The 14,949-nt window shown below is 48.2% G+C and overlaps 1 protein-coding gene across 1 annotated transcript in view; it reads left to right on the top strand.

Annotated features, from left to right (window-relative positions):
• PIWIL4 (piwi like RNA-mediated gene silencing 4) overlaps positions 1-14,949 on the top strand; it is a 61,280-nt gene that overhangs the window by 19,597 nt on the left and 26,734 nt on the right. Inside the window, exons 10-11 of the mRNA XM_019530320.1 lie at positions 5,568-5,685; positions 14,350-14,461. Coding sequence (XP_019385865.1) covers positions 5,568-5,685; positions 14,350-14,461 — 230 coding nt within the window. The remainder of the gene's footprint in view (positions 1-5,567; positions 5,686-14,349; positions 14,462-14,949) is intronic.

Genomic DNA, 14,949 nt, shown 5'->3' with positions numbered 1-14,949 from the left:
GACAAGCCTCTTGAGCTTGTCAGAGTTGGCTTTTCTGAAGTCAAGGACTTCTGTGTTGCTGACTGACTTGCCAGCTTTACGGCGGATGGTGAAGGTGATAAGCTCGTGGTATCTGTGAGTTGCAGTGAGACCCCTCAGAGCTAACAGGTTGGGATGGAAGGAAACCAAGCTATCTTCTTCTGTCAGATTGAGGGAGGGGAGGGACATGAGCAGCTAACAGCAGAGTTTCCATGGGACCTTTGTCCAGGTTATTGAATATCTTTGGGTCTTTCATGATTTTTAAGAGTGCAGGGTTGGGGTTTTTTAATTCTTGAGTTCTCTGTTCCGTGTGTGGCTTTGATCTACTGTTTGGTCTTGATCGAGGGAGTTTACTAGAAATTCTTAATTGGGAAGTAGGGTTTGTCTTGACCTAAAACATCTGGAAGGCTAGCCCCAGCTGCCTGCTGCCAGGCTGCGCTCTGCGGGGCGGGTGGAGCAGGGCTGTGCTGCAGCCTGGAGCGCAGCCCTGGCTGCGCCCACCCTGCAGAGTGCAGTGGAGTGGGGGTGGTGGGGGGGTTGCAGCCACCCTAACATGTCCCATAGCTCCTGCTTCTAGGCCTGGCCCAATCCAGGTGCACGCGCCCTCCCCCATGCCCTGCTGCTGCTCGCCCAGCTGGGGTGAAGCCATGGCTTGCCCAGGAGGCACGGGTATGCTGGGTGAGTGGCAGGAGGGCAAAGCGCCTTCCACTGCCTGTCCAGAGTGCAACCCTGCCCCGCACAGATCCGGAGGCACACGCCCACTCTCGTGCCCTCCGAGAACAGCGGTGCACGGTCGTGGGAGCCCCCCTCCCTGAATCCCACGTGCAGGGGGTGGGAGTGGTGAATCAGGGCGACTGCTCCAGGCCCCGCGGACAGTCCTGTACAGGCCCTGCCACAGTCGCCACATGCCGCCACTGCCAGGCGCCGCCAGCTCTGCTGCTGCTGCGCACTGCCGGCTCCAGCTGCTCCTCCGGCTGCTTGCCACCTCTTCCCCCCTGCCCTCCAGCCCTGCACACCCCTACAGATGACTCTGCCCGTGCCCCCCCAGCCCATATCCCTCCCTCACTGTGGGGGGTTGATCTCCCCCTCCACGTCCCTTCCTTCCCCCCTTTCTCCCCCCTCCACCAACCACACCAGACTTACCAGCTAGAGGCAGCCAGCTGTGTCCAGCGTGGTGAGGACTGCCACCTGTTCAGTCTATGGCCAAATCTCTGAAGTGGCGCCAAATCTTCGGATCTAATTCGTCTGAATTGAATTGGGATGGTTATTCGAATCACTGAATCGAGTCACTGTCTGTCCAAACTGACCGAGTCCAAAGCAAATACTTGCTGCTTCACGCAGGCCTACTGACCATTGCAAGAAGATATAAGACTTTTGAGATCAGTTGGAGAGACTCCTTTGGCTTACATCTGCATTTGTACTGGTGGCAATTTACCAGGCACCTTTCCACGGATCCTGGATAACTTGGGGAACAGGCAAATAAGATGGAGAGGAGTATGCAAATTAATCTCTTGGAAATCCTTACTATTACCAAGAGAGAGAAAAGAAAGGAGGCAGAGCATGCTGGAGGTGAACATTTAGTTAAGTAGTATGAAGGGGGAAGGTCTTGGTTTTGTTAAAGTCTGGAGCACCTGCTTGTTGTTCTGAAGGTGTCTGGCTAGTAGATGAGTACCTGTATCCTCAGTGACTTTAAACAAATCATAATGGAGAAAGGTGGTAGCTGATAGATCATGGTATAAACACCCCAATATGTAAAACAGCCCCCAAAGGTATCTCTAAGAGGCGTGGCCTGGCCCTAGACCAGGGAGCAGGCAGCTCTGTTGAAGAAATCCAGCTGTGGGCATTTAGGATAATGAGGGACTATCCCACTAGTAGCTTAAAATCCCAGAGGAGAGAGCAGGGGGCATAAAAATGAGTGGAGGAGCAGTTTGCAGGCAGGAGGTGTACTGAGACTCAAATAAATTTGCTGCTACAAAGGGACCCCACAACTGTGCTGGGCCAGAGCCAAAGGGCCCTTCCTGCTGCCTGGAAAAGGCTAACTGAGTACAGAGGGAAAGTTTTATGGCTGACAATTTTGTGAAACATCAGAAACATGGAACATTCCGGCTCTGGATACTTAGATTTTATTTGCTTGTTGGCTTGCTTGGTGCAAGAACTATATTTTTGTATTTAAAGGATTAGTTGAAGAGCTCCTTAGGGAACAAAGACAGCCTGCTAGGCAGCAGGCTCTCACCATCCTGCATGCAGTATCACAGATAGCGTGCATCCAAGCAAATAGGGCATATAAGGGACACATTTTTAATGGTGTACAGTATATGCAAATGCTAGTGATAAATAAGAGGACTTGAAGATGCTCTACAAAAGAACTATATTTATATTAATGAAAGTTGGTGAAAGTGGGTCATATGATTAGAAAAACAGCTGTCCATAAGTACTGAGATTTTTTTTATTGGCGATTGACACAAGATAGGCCTGGACTATGTTTTTGTTTTTTCAGTATAGTCATACGTTACTTGGCCCCCATTGTGCTTCTCTGTCATTTCAGAAAGAGAAACCTTAGATCAGTACAGTAACATCTCTCTTAATATAGGTCCTTGGAATTTTTATGAGGGTTTTGTGCATTTTCTTTGACCATTTTTGTCTGCATTTAACAATTATCTTCCCTTTTACTACACAGCTTCTTTAACTGCTTATGAATGTAGTTGCATGAACATGTTGCAGGGGGGAGGGTGAGTAGACTTATAATGTAGATATTTAATCAAGAGAAACTTCTTGTTTCCCTTGCAGGATACGGACCTCTTATTTTAGTTTACTTACAAACTATTATACACTTAAAACAACATTTTATAGAGCGTGCAGAGCCAGCATGCAAAACTGCTGTGAAAAATCATGAAACAAACAGTATAAATCTTTTTGCTAAAGAAATACCTGATTATGTTGCATATGAGGTAGTGCTTAGAAATAAGCATTTCCTTGCTTCTCTCTTGTTCCTTTTATGGTGTGCCTGTCTACTGTGACTTAGTCTAAACCTGGGATGAATCCAGTGAATACAAATTTATCAGAGCATATTTTTGGCTCCTTGTCAGTATTGGAGTAGATTAGAATATGATTCTGACCCAGTGTAACATTCAGAAATAGGCAGCAGCAGGAAATATGGTATAAACATTTATGCTTCTTGGATTGATACTTATTTTTGAAGCAAATCGAAAACTTTGTATCACCTGGATCATTTTGATTCAGTTACACCAGATTAAGCTGAGGGGACTCCTCAGCAGAGAATCTAAAATTGAGAAGGAGCCACACTAAGATGTTGGCCAGTGCTGTGACAATTTGGTGTGCTGAGAGAGGTGTGATTGCTCGTATACATTAAGGGTACATAAATTGATGTCAGTAAGGGTGTCTGTGGCACACTCTGAAAACACTCAAGGGGGCACAATACCTGGCAGTCTTAATGTAAATCTGAAGGAGGAAAAGGTCCCTATTTCAGTAATCTGTGATTCAGGCATTGTGGTGGAAGGAGATCCAATGGCTATTATCAACCTAGACACTTCAGAGTGTTTTTTGGCAATGGCTTTAAGATGTGGCCGAAGAAAGGCCAGTGTATTTCCAAGACCGGTAGTGGATGTCACCATTTAGTTCCCCAACGGCCAAGAGATTCACAGAAAAACAATTCTCTACACCTGAGTTTAGATTCCTCACCTTTCGTTTGTATTCAGTGCCCACAGACTTCCAGTAAGTTAGTCTGTAGGTCATGCCCAGGACTAGGCAGATTGTACCATGGCATGCTGGGTTTTGTCTATCAAAGGAAAGGATTGGCCTTCATTATTTTATAAGGAATTTCTTTTGTGTGTATTTTGTGTGTGCAATTACAGTTGTAGCTACTGCTTCTGACTGAATTGCATGCCTAGTACATAGCAGAATCTAAGTATTTTTGTCAACTTTCCTTTCCACAAACCCAGCCCACTCATTTATCTTATTCTACGCTTACATCCTTTAAACTAGAAGGGTTTGGGAGATGGGGGTTGTCATTTCCTATTCATTTGTACAGTGCCTTGCATAAAGAAGTCCAACCAGGATGCGGCTTTTATCTATCTATCTATCTATCTATTGGGGCTGTGCGAAATTTTGCCAACTTTTTCAATTTGACACTGTTTCAACTCATTTTGAGCTCGAAAGAGTGAAATCAATTTGAAATTAAGGGCTTTAAAACAGCCTCGAAACAAAATGAGGCTAGTTGCAATGTTTTGAAGAGTTTCGAGTTTTGAAGTCAGCAGCGAGGTGGTGAGAGACAGGGGAGAACCAGGGCTGTGCTCCCAGCAAGAGCTGGGAGCGCAGCCCTGGCTCTCCCCAACTCCCACTGTCAGGCTGCGGGAAGCTGATAACAGCTCAGGGAAAGGGAACTGAGCCTGGGCTCAGTTTCTCCCCCTGGCACTGCGATCTTGTAGGGAGTCAGCCCAGCTGACTTTCTGCCCCTACCTGATCACAGCACCAGGGATGGAGTATCAGCCCAGCTGGGCTGACTCCCTTCCCCCAGCCCCATCAAGTAAAATCTCAAAACAGTGTCAAAACAGCCTCACTGTTTCAACAAAGCAAAACAGAGCGGCTGTTTCGAATTAAAATGAAATTGGAAGCGGAACACTGTTCCATGGAAACCTCGAAACTGAAGACGAAACGGAACAGTGTTGTTTCGCACAATCTGCCTGCCTGCATGCCTGTCCGTCTGTCACATTTAGATACCAGGATGATCATAACTACTCGAGATCAGTGCCTTTTCTGGAATATTTTTGTTTAAGAAGTTGTGGAAAGACGTTGTCATTGATTCCCCAGGGAAGCATTTGCTTGCGACCCATGGCTTCGTACAGTTTTTTTGAATGTTACTTGAAGTCAGCTCAGGCATTATTTCTAGAGTAGCTGACCCCTGGACTCCTTGGAATTTAAGATGTGGCTTTGTGTTCTCTGACCTCCCCAGGGAGCTACCTTCTGCCTTGGCTCCTAGAGAGTCTGCAATAAAGCATATTGCCTCATAAAACGAAACCAACTTTTATTGGTCAATAGCAATACATCAAGCAGAGTTCTTTGGTCACAAGGTCTAGGCCAACTCCGAGAGAGTCCCTGTCAGGTAAATATTGCCTCCCTCTTTTCCCATACTATTCTGTCTCAAGACCGTACTCTCCTTGTCTTGCATTTTTTCTCTATCCTCCTTTTCAAGCCTGTCTCTTAGCACTGAATCTTTGAAGTCCCTTTTTGGCATGAAAAAAGCCTCAAGATGTTAGGGCTAAAATCTATTTGGGCTATGGTGTGTCAGCATATGTAAATTGGTCTGTTCTTTTGGCCTAGTCCCCCTTAGCGGAGCACTTCAGTAGATCCTCAGAAAACTCTTTTAACCTATACTTTTCTATGTGCAATTTTTCTATGTGCTATTCAGGAAAACTCAGGCATGCAACATTATTATTATTATAAACGCATTTAACCCCAAAATACTGTATGCGGTACCATAATCTATCACAGACATTCTGTTTTTTATACTTTGCCTTTGCTTTCATTGGTAGGTTTGACCAGTCAGGCAAGGGCTGACTATCGACTGATGAAGGATCTGGTTCAGGAAACTCGCTTGAATCCTGAGCGTAGGCAGCAGAGGTTGTCAAGACTCACTGACAACATTCAGAGGTAATATAATGTAAAAACTAAAGTTAATGTAAAAATAAATCCCCAACAGCTACCTTCCTGCCTCTAAGATGCAAATCAGATTTCTGCCTGAGCTCCTAAGTAAAGTGAGTTCTGGGATGATGTGATCTGCTGACAATTCGTGGTCTTTTATGCCTTACTAGACAGTCAGGCACCATCTCATTCTATACAAATGCAGAAGAGGAAGAAAAGATTATTCAAAAACCTGAGCACTCCAGAAAAAGAAAATCTTGCAAAACATTCTGGTCCAATTTGCACAAGACACAAAACCAGGAGGAGTCGCAATTACTTTGGGTGACACGATTAAAATTCACAGGGATCATGAAAAAGTGGAGAACTGGGCAATAGACAGCAAAATGCAGATCAACAAAGATGATGGTAAGGTTCCACACATGGGCATTTGACTCTTTTTCCTGAAGTACTTAATGGGAGATAACTGACTTGGATCTTCTGAGGGTTATGGTGGATCACAAAGGCAACAGGAATTATCCCTGTGTTTGTGTCAGAAATGCATATTTAGACTGCATTGACAGAAACATTGTATGCAAAACTTAGGAGGTCATAGTACAATTTTACTCAGTGGTGGTTAGTTTGGAGTATTATTTCATTTAGTGTAATTCTGAGCACCATATTTTAAGAAGGATGTTGAGAAACTGGAGAGGATCCAAAGGTGAGTGATAAAGATAAACAAAGGGTCACCATCTGAGAAGTTGTAGGAAGTAGGTGTATTTAGTGTGAAGATAAGGAGTTTAAAGGGAAACATGTTAGCTGTTTCTGAATATTTGAAATGTTGCTGTAAGGAAGAGTGACAAAAATTATTGTCCTTTGCCACAGAAGGCAGGACAAGAGGCAGTGGGTTTAAACAACAGCAAAAACAGAATTAAGTTGGAAAAATTTCCCATCAGAACAGCAGAGTAATGGGACAAGCTGCCCAGAGAGGTTGTGGCATCTCCTCCTTCACTGGATGTTTTTAAAAAGAGTTTGGATACAAATTTTTCTGGAATGGAAGCATATCCTTTCTCTGGGGGTTTGGGGATGGGGAGTGAGAGGGAATGGGTTTAGTTAGATGATCCCTGTCTTCTAACTGTAACTCTTCAGTTCTGTGGTTCATGAATCATACAGTAGCCTGGTTTCAAGCTTACCGAGAACTATTTTGGGACACAGCTAAAATATAGGTTGTTCTTTTCTCTGCCATTTGTCATAGCACGTTGAAGGTGTGCCAGGGACAATCTTTTGCAAATTAGGGCCCATGACATAGTTGGTTTTTTTTATTTTTGAGGGATTTTTACCCTGTACATACTGTAAAGGGACCAAAACCAAGAGAATGCATCATTAAGAGTGCCTTCTGGAGAAGTTTGATTAGTAGCTGAGCAGCTATAACAGCCATAAACTTTTAGTAGCACATTAGATCAGTTTTATAGCACTGCCAGTTTTTCAGTTGAAGGCTCAGTATTGCAGCTATGGAAGTCAATGGCTGAGTTGACACTGATTACCATTAATGAGCATCATAGAAACTATCATATTCAGATCAGTATGTGGGGGTATTGTGTGTAACTTAAGCACTGTTTAACTATTTTTCTTTTAAATTGATAAATGAGTGTGTGTGTGTGTGTGCATGCACATACATTTGAGTTTGTGTATGTATGTATATATACATATGAGTTGCATACATACACACGTATGTATGTCTCATGTATATATATGGGATACATATAGGTAGAATGTAGGTTTTCATATATTTTATTCAAATTATGTATGTATGTCTGTATAGATCTCCTGTTTGGAAATAGAAAGGGGTGAAATAATGATAATGCTATTTACATCACTGAACAGTTCCCCCATGCAGCTATGCTAAGCTTTGAGATGAATTGATGAAAGCAGTATATGTCACCTCTTGTGCCTTATTGCTAGGACAAAGCATACAGAAATTTATGTGGGTATTGCAAAACTTCTGTTTTATTGTAAGACAAGATTTCATAAGATCTAACATTTTTCATACAGTAGAAATTATTTTTAATCATTTTTATTCTTAAATGTCTCTACTGGACTCAGTACTTAGGTTTATATTTTGCCAATATTGATTAGCATCAACAAGAGGGGAAATAGGCATAACAGCAGCAGTGAAGGTATGTCAGAGTGAAAATGTATTGAGAAGAAAAGTATAAGAGTTGTGTAGCTGAGGACAAGAATAGGGAGCTTTATGGCTATCAGAAAAATCAGGGGTTAAGAAGAGACAAATACAGGCTTTGGGCTTGAAACCATGTTACTGTATTTAAGACGAACACCACTTTCAATTCAGTGTTGGGTCCTTAACAATTGTGCACACCATGCACACATGTAAGTCGCACCATGACTTACAATATAATTAGACCCCTAGATGGAGTAATAGTACCATAATCCTTGTTTGTGGCGTTATTTACAGTGCACTAGCTGGTGAAGACTAGTTGATTTAAAATATTTTGTGACATTGACATTACCAAATACTCTAGATAACAATTCTAACCAGCTGTTATTTTTTCTTGTCTGAGAAATTAAAATAGATTAAGAAACACGTTGTTTGAAATTCTAAGTTTGCTGTAGATCAAGGGTAGGCAATTATTTTGCTTGGCAAGCCACTTAAGTTTTGATGAGCTGTTGAGGGCTCTACACACACAATCTTTCAAAAGAAATCATTTAAAAAATTATAAAAAAAACAAATCATGTTCTAAAAAGCAGCTACTATAACACATTTTAATTTTATTTCAAAAAAATATTTTTTGTCCTTATTTATGTTTTTTGAGTAGTGTAGGTAGAGGCAATTCCATAATAGATCAAAACAAAGTCTTACTTTTGTATACAGATTTCCCTTGATTTATACAGGTTCCACATAGGCGAATTTGCTCTTATGCGTTCACCCTTTTTCTACCCCAAATTCCTTATATGCGAGGTAAATTCACTCATATGCAATCAGCGCTCCACTTGTCCCCACTCGCCCCAGCCCCTGGGCTGTGCCGTGCCATGGTGCAGGGAGGTGGTGTCAGCTGGGGTGAGTGGGGAGAAGTGGAGCCCTGGGAGGTTTGGGGCATGGTGCAGCCCAGCGGCTACAGGCCGCTGGCGTTGGCTGCTCCTATGATTGCTGCAGCAGGGACTGGCGTGATCAGGGAGAAGTGGAGGCCCTGGCCTGCAGCAAGCAGCAAGGCTGCAGGAAATGAGTGGGTGTGGGGCACGAGGCGGGGGGGTGCAGCTCTTGCTGCTACATGCCCTCTGGGAGGCTGCAGGCTGGAGGGCTGCGTCGGGCTCCTCCCAGGGGGCGCAGGCTCCTGGATCTGTGTGTGGGATGACAGCAGGCTACCACTGCAGGCTGGGGCTTGCAGTGGCACTGGGCTGTCCCTGGCACTCGGCCCCCCGGCACAGCCCTTCCAGTGAATGTGTAGCAGCAAGAGCTGCGTCCCCACACCCACTCACAGTTCCCACTGCTTTGCTGCCTGCTGCAGCACTGGGAGCTGTGGACAGGCTGTACCGCACCCTTACCCCCCACCCCTTCCCTAATCCCAGCCTCACTCACTCCCTCCCTCACAGCCATGGAAAGGTATCCCTATTTGTTGCATTATAAAGTGGGTTCGCTTTATGCAAATTCAGTTTATGCACTGTTTTCCAGGAACAAACGTACCACATAAATTGAGGGAAACCTGTATTGTGTGGGGGGGAGGGGGGGGAATGTGTGTAGGCATGCAGTGTGTTTTTTCAGTGTGCACAGCTTCCCAATGGGAGGGATGCCCTTGCTGCTGCTGCAGCCACCCAGGTGCTGTTTGGCTCCCCTCACCTCCAGTGGTTCCTCCTGCCCCTGCTGTGCTGCTCTAGGCAGGGAGAAAACTGCAGCCAGGTGGCTCCTGCCCCAGTATGCAGGGCTCCTGCTCCAGCTCCTGGCGATCTTCCACCCACTCAGCCCCCACAGGCGGCTGCTCATTGCACTGGATGGGCAGAATGGGTGAAAGGCACCCAGGAGCTAGTGCTGACATTGGTGCTGGAGCCTCACATGCTGGGGAAGGAGCTACCTGGCTACAGCTTCCCCCTGGCCCGGTGTGGTGCAGCACAGCAGGAAGAAGAGGAGGGACCATTGGAGCAGACCTGCTGAGAGAAGGAGCAGCCCCACTGGGAAGCTGTGTGCACTGGCTGGGGCTGGTGCTGGTGCTGTCAGTGAGCATGGGGCAGGTGCACAAGGGAGCACGCATGGCATGGGCTGCCCCTGGTGGGAATGGATGGGGCTCAGCCCCATGCGGAGTGCTGTGGGGGCACTGTGGGCTAGAGTCATAGTTTCATAGATTCTAGGGTCGGAAGGGACCTGAGTAGATCGAGTCCGACCCCCTGCCATGGCAGGAAAGAGTACTGGGGTCAAACGACCCCAGCAAGGTGTATATCTAACCTCCTCTTAAAGACCCCCAGAGTAGGAGCCAGCACCACTTTGCTTGGAAGTTGGTTCCAGATCCTAGCTGCCCTGACCGTGAAGTAGCACCTCCTGATATCTAGCCTAATCTACCCTCTGCCAGTTTTTTTCTGTTATTCCTGGTCACACCTGGAAATGCTGGGGGGAACAAGAACTCCCAATGCCTGCTGGTCCCCCCTGACTAGGTTGTAACAGACCACTAGATCCCCCTCAGCCTTCTCTTGTGGAGGCTGAACAGGTTCAGGTCCCATAGCCTCTCCTCATAGGGCCTGTCCTGCTGTCCCCGATCATGTGAGTGGCCCTCCTCTGGACCCTCTCCATGTTGTCCACATCCCTCTTGAAGTGCGGCGCCCAGAATGCTGTCTGATAAATGCTATCTGTGTTCCAATTCCTTTACCCCTCTGGCTGCATTCTCATAGTCTCTTCCAAGATGCTGAGGGTAATATCAGGCAGTATCATTAGTGCCAACATGGATGAGCAGGAAGGGGACATGGTCAGAGGAGCTGAGTCTCAATGACCTCTCTACAAAATGTCCTGAATTTCAGCTATGGGCAAGCAGCACACCATATTTTCTCATATAATACATGCACCCTGTTTTTTTGGAAGGCAGAATGTATAGAAAACCGGTTTTCCACTGTCATACCAGAGAGCTGACTGAATGTAGTACCACGCTTGACCTCAGCAAACTTGTCTCTTTAGGCAAATTCCGTGGTGGAGACAGGGCAGTAAAAACAGGATGCAAGCAACTCTTAGCCGAATCAAGGGCACTCACCGCAACTCACAGCCCATCTAGTCCATGAGTTTGCAGTTTACTGCTTATATTACAGAAGTGCCACATTTTAAGGCATGACTTGATTGTAGTGGCTTTATAGACTGCATCTGGGATCCTTTCACTGGTAAGGAGGGGCAGCCACTGAACCCTTTTCACTGGTAGGAGGGGCAACCCTTTTCACAGCCGCTGCCAAATGGGCAACAGCTCTTGGCTGCTTAGCCAAAAGCTATTGCCAATTCAACACCAACACTGAAAGGATGAACACTGGACTCCACCTTTGCTGCTTGCTGGTCCAGAGTAGTAGCCATTACAGTTCAGTATCTTCATGCTTCTGTTCCTCTATGCTTCCATTACAGTGAAGAAAATTAGCTTCCCCACTATTTGAGGGCTGATTTTTAGGACAATAGTACATGTGGCATGCAAGTACATGTGGCATTTGCCCAAATCCAAGATGACCCTGAATTTAAGATAACTAACTTCTACACATGGAAAATGTATACATTTGTTACAATTTTTCATGTATACAATCTGACTGTTGGAGGATTGTCTTAAATTCGTCCCCATTGCCAGTGTAGTGGGGAAAGCAATGATCGAGGGAGGCAGTGGGGAGGGCAGGCGGCTTGCCTCTTACTATCTGTCCCCCGCACTTATCCTTTCCTTGTGTTTTCCCCCATCTCTGCACCTTCACACCTTGGCTCTTTCCCTACCTGCCTTTCCCCATTTTCCCCACACCTCCTCCCATGCTGCAGCCAGCAGCTTTGGGCCCCCTTCCCTTTTTCCCCCTGTCTTCTCCCCACTGCTTACCCTTGCTCCAGCACTGGCAGGCTTAATCCCTGATCCAGCCTGGGGCATGGCCCAGATATGCACCAGCAGAGCAGAGCCGGCACATCTGCTACAGGGCTGTGCTCCATGATCTAAGCTGGAACAAGGGTGGAGCCTGTTGGCACTGAAGGAAAGGTAAGCAAAGCAGGTGGTAGGAGGAGGAGTGCAGGGAAACAAAGTCTGCAGCATGGGGGTGGGAGAAGAGAGGAAAGGGGATAGAGGAGGAGACAAGACGGGAGCGGAGGCATGAGGCTGCAGGGGGAGAGACATGGGGTGCAGAGGTGGTTGTGGGGCAGGCAGCAACTGTAGTTCCAGCTCCTACCTGGGGCTGGGGCTGGGGTCACAGCAGCTGGATTAGGGGTTTTTCCTCCATGTTGAATTGGGGGAAGGGGAGGGAACTAATCTTGGAATTGAATAAATACAGTAAACACAGTAGGTCTCAGTAGTCAGGTCAACCCAACCATTAGGTACTTTTTTTAAGTAGTTCTCAAGCACGCCCCCTCCCCCCAGTTCTTTTCTCGGGTATGGTGGTCACAACCTTTTTATTCCTGGGGAGTAAGTGACTCCTTTGAACTGATGCCATCCTCTGCTGTTACCCAAGATGCTGTCTGCAGTACCATTGCTGAGAAACAGAAAGCAATTATTCATCCTTTTGTGTATGGGGTGTTTTGTGATTCACTTTCTGTGGGTCAGAAATTCTCTTATTCTCCAGCCAGCTTTAGTGCTTTCTCTCTTCGTACCTGAGGCAAAATCTTTTGGCTTGTGGATGTCTGCTTTTCTGATGCTATGAAACAGGTAATTGTGCTTCCAGACACTGGACATTTTCCTCCAGTATGGCCACTGGCTTGTATTTAGCATACCAGCACATGCAGAAAGGCTGCTCCGACATGCTGTAAATCCAGTGCATCAGAGCAGACTCACTTAATCGAGTCTGCTGGAGTGCAGAAATTTACATGCTCCAGCATCGTGTATATCTCTGTCCCGGTGCTGAAAAATGGCAGCGGGGCACTTTGAACTAAATCTCGTTGGACAAGCTTTTAGTTCAAAGCACCACCCTGATACACATGATGCTTTGGTGCTTTTAATTAATGTGGCTTGCTAATTAAAGCACCTCCTGCAGCCTCCCTGAGCACGTCTGGAAATCCCCCAGAAGTCTCCTTAGTATTCGGGGGAGTACAAACAGCATATACCCCGTGGGTTCCAACACCTGATTTCTTCTTGGCCAGACTCACCCCTGTGCACCCTCAAGAAGTGGAAGCTATTTCCCTACTCTCATGTTTTAAAAATAAAATAAGTCCTTCCTGGGTCCCTTTTCAGGGGAACTCGTAGGCAGTCTCCTTCCTTGCTGTTTGCTGCTTATTCTGTTCACAAGTGGCTGTGCTGATTTTTAATACAAGTCAGCTGTACCTGACATTTTTGGCAAGCTATGACCCCCAGGCACCATACAACAGAGAACACCATGGACATATCGGGGCCAGACCTGATGATCTGTTTAGGACTGTAGCAGGGCATTGGGGCGCCTGCTGCTGACAAGTAGTGGTGTGGGATCAGCTGCCGGTCGCCGGGGCGGCGCAGGTGTGGGTTGCCGAGACGGCCAGTCTGGTCGGCTGACTGGAAGGGGGCAGGACCTGGCCTATGTAATCAGCCAGGCTGAGACCAGAGCTGGTTCCCCTCTGGCAGCCAAGGAAGGAGGAGCTCTGCTGCAGCAAGCAGGGCAGGCATAGCAGAGAAGCCTGATGGCCTAAGCGGCGTCTGCATGAGGATACTGGGTGGAGGAAACCCTAGTAGGGATATATATGCAGGTTAGCCAGGTGGCTTGGAATTTGTGTTGGGACGCAGGAGTGGTAGTTTTCTGTTTTGTTGCTGTGTAACACCGGAGGACCGGGTGAGGCTGTAGGGGTTGGAGGAGCCTCATAGGAGCTCCCCAGTAGTGGAGGGGGGGCGTTCCTGGCGCCGGAGAGGGCACTGCGTTTTGGGGTGTCCCGACCCCAGCCCCAGTGTGGGCAGTATCGGGAGGAGCGCAAGACCTGAGCCTTGATTGTGAGGATCCCAGTGGGTGTGAAACCCGGGAAAGAGGTCTGGAGGCCAGGCGTGGCTACAGCTACCTGAGCCTCAGCTGCGGGGAATTGCGAGGCAAGGCCCCGGTGCGGGCAGGGGGATCGCGGAGACAGGCCCCGGTGCGGGCAGGGGGATCGCGGAGACAGGCCCCGGTGCGGGCTACGAGAGCCGGGGGGAGACAGGCCCCGGTGGGGGCAGGAGCCGCAAGAGAAAGCAGTAGGCACCCGCGAGGGCACAGGCAGGCAACTAGACAGAGCCCAGATGCATCAAGGCACCGTGCCAAGGAGGGTTAGAAAGGCAGCCTCCCCTTTACTATATCAATATCAAAGACGTGGCGGGCGAGATAGCGAGGGTGCATTAAACCCGATTTGGCACGGTAGGTAGGGGGCGCTAGGGGAGTTCACGGCACCCCCAGGTCGCACGCTGCCACGAGGACCTTTCCGACCCTAAGTACCATGATACTATGAATGACTGCTGCTTTCGTGGGATTTTTGTGTGTGAGTGTGGTGCTTCTTGTTTGTTTGCTTGATGCTATGGGCAAGAATTAAAAACAAACACAATCTTTGTGCAGAAACAGTGAGGCTCGTTTAGAGCTGGAAACCTGGGGGCTGCAGCTCGAGTGCCAAATTTCCCTGACTGGCCGCATTGTCCCAGCTGAAAAAATCCTGATGCAGGGGGAGATGGTGAGTACCAAACCTTCCACTTGAAATTTCATACTCAAATCTTTTCACTCGAGGTCTGTTTGCCATTGGGTAAGCGCCAGCAGATCCAAGGCTGGGGACGACACGGACGCGAGAGCAAGAGAGGACACCGCCACGCGGAGGGGTGGGTGGCCCGGCGGTGGACCAATGCTGCCGAGAGACGACCCCTGGCGCTGGGCGGGAGCCCCTCCGGGGACCCCACTCCTGGCCTCCCCGAGGGGAGGGGGGAGCGGGGGCGGAGGGGGCCGCCCGGGAGAGCCGGGGGCCCGGCGGTGGACCAATGCTGCCGAGAGACGACCCCTGGCGCTGGGCGGGAGCCCCTCCGGGGACCCCGCTCCTGGCCTCCCCGAGGGGGAGGGGGAGCGGGGGCGGAGGGGGCCGCCCGGGAGAGCCGGGGGCCGCCCCGGGGACCCGCTCGGCGCCTGGGTCCCCCTCCCGCCGAAGCGGGGAAGGGGGGAGTCCCGTCCTGC

Source organism: Crocodylus porosus, unplaced genomic scaffold, assembly GCF_001723895.1.
Source record: "Crocodylus porosus isolate Cpor-Errol unplaced genomic scaffold, CroPor_comp1, whole genome shotgun sequence".
Classification (NCBI taxonomy): domain Eukaryota; kingdom Metazoa; phylum Chordata; order Crocodylia; family Crocodylidae; genus Crocodylus; species Crocodylus porosus.
Note: the sequence above shows the minus strand (reverse complement) of the source record. Positions and strands in the feature narration are given on the sequence as shown.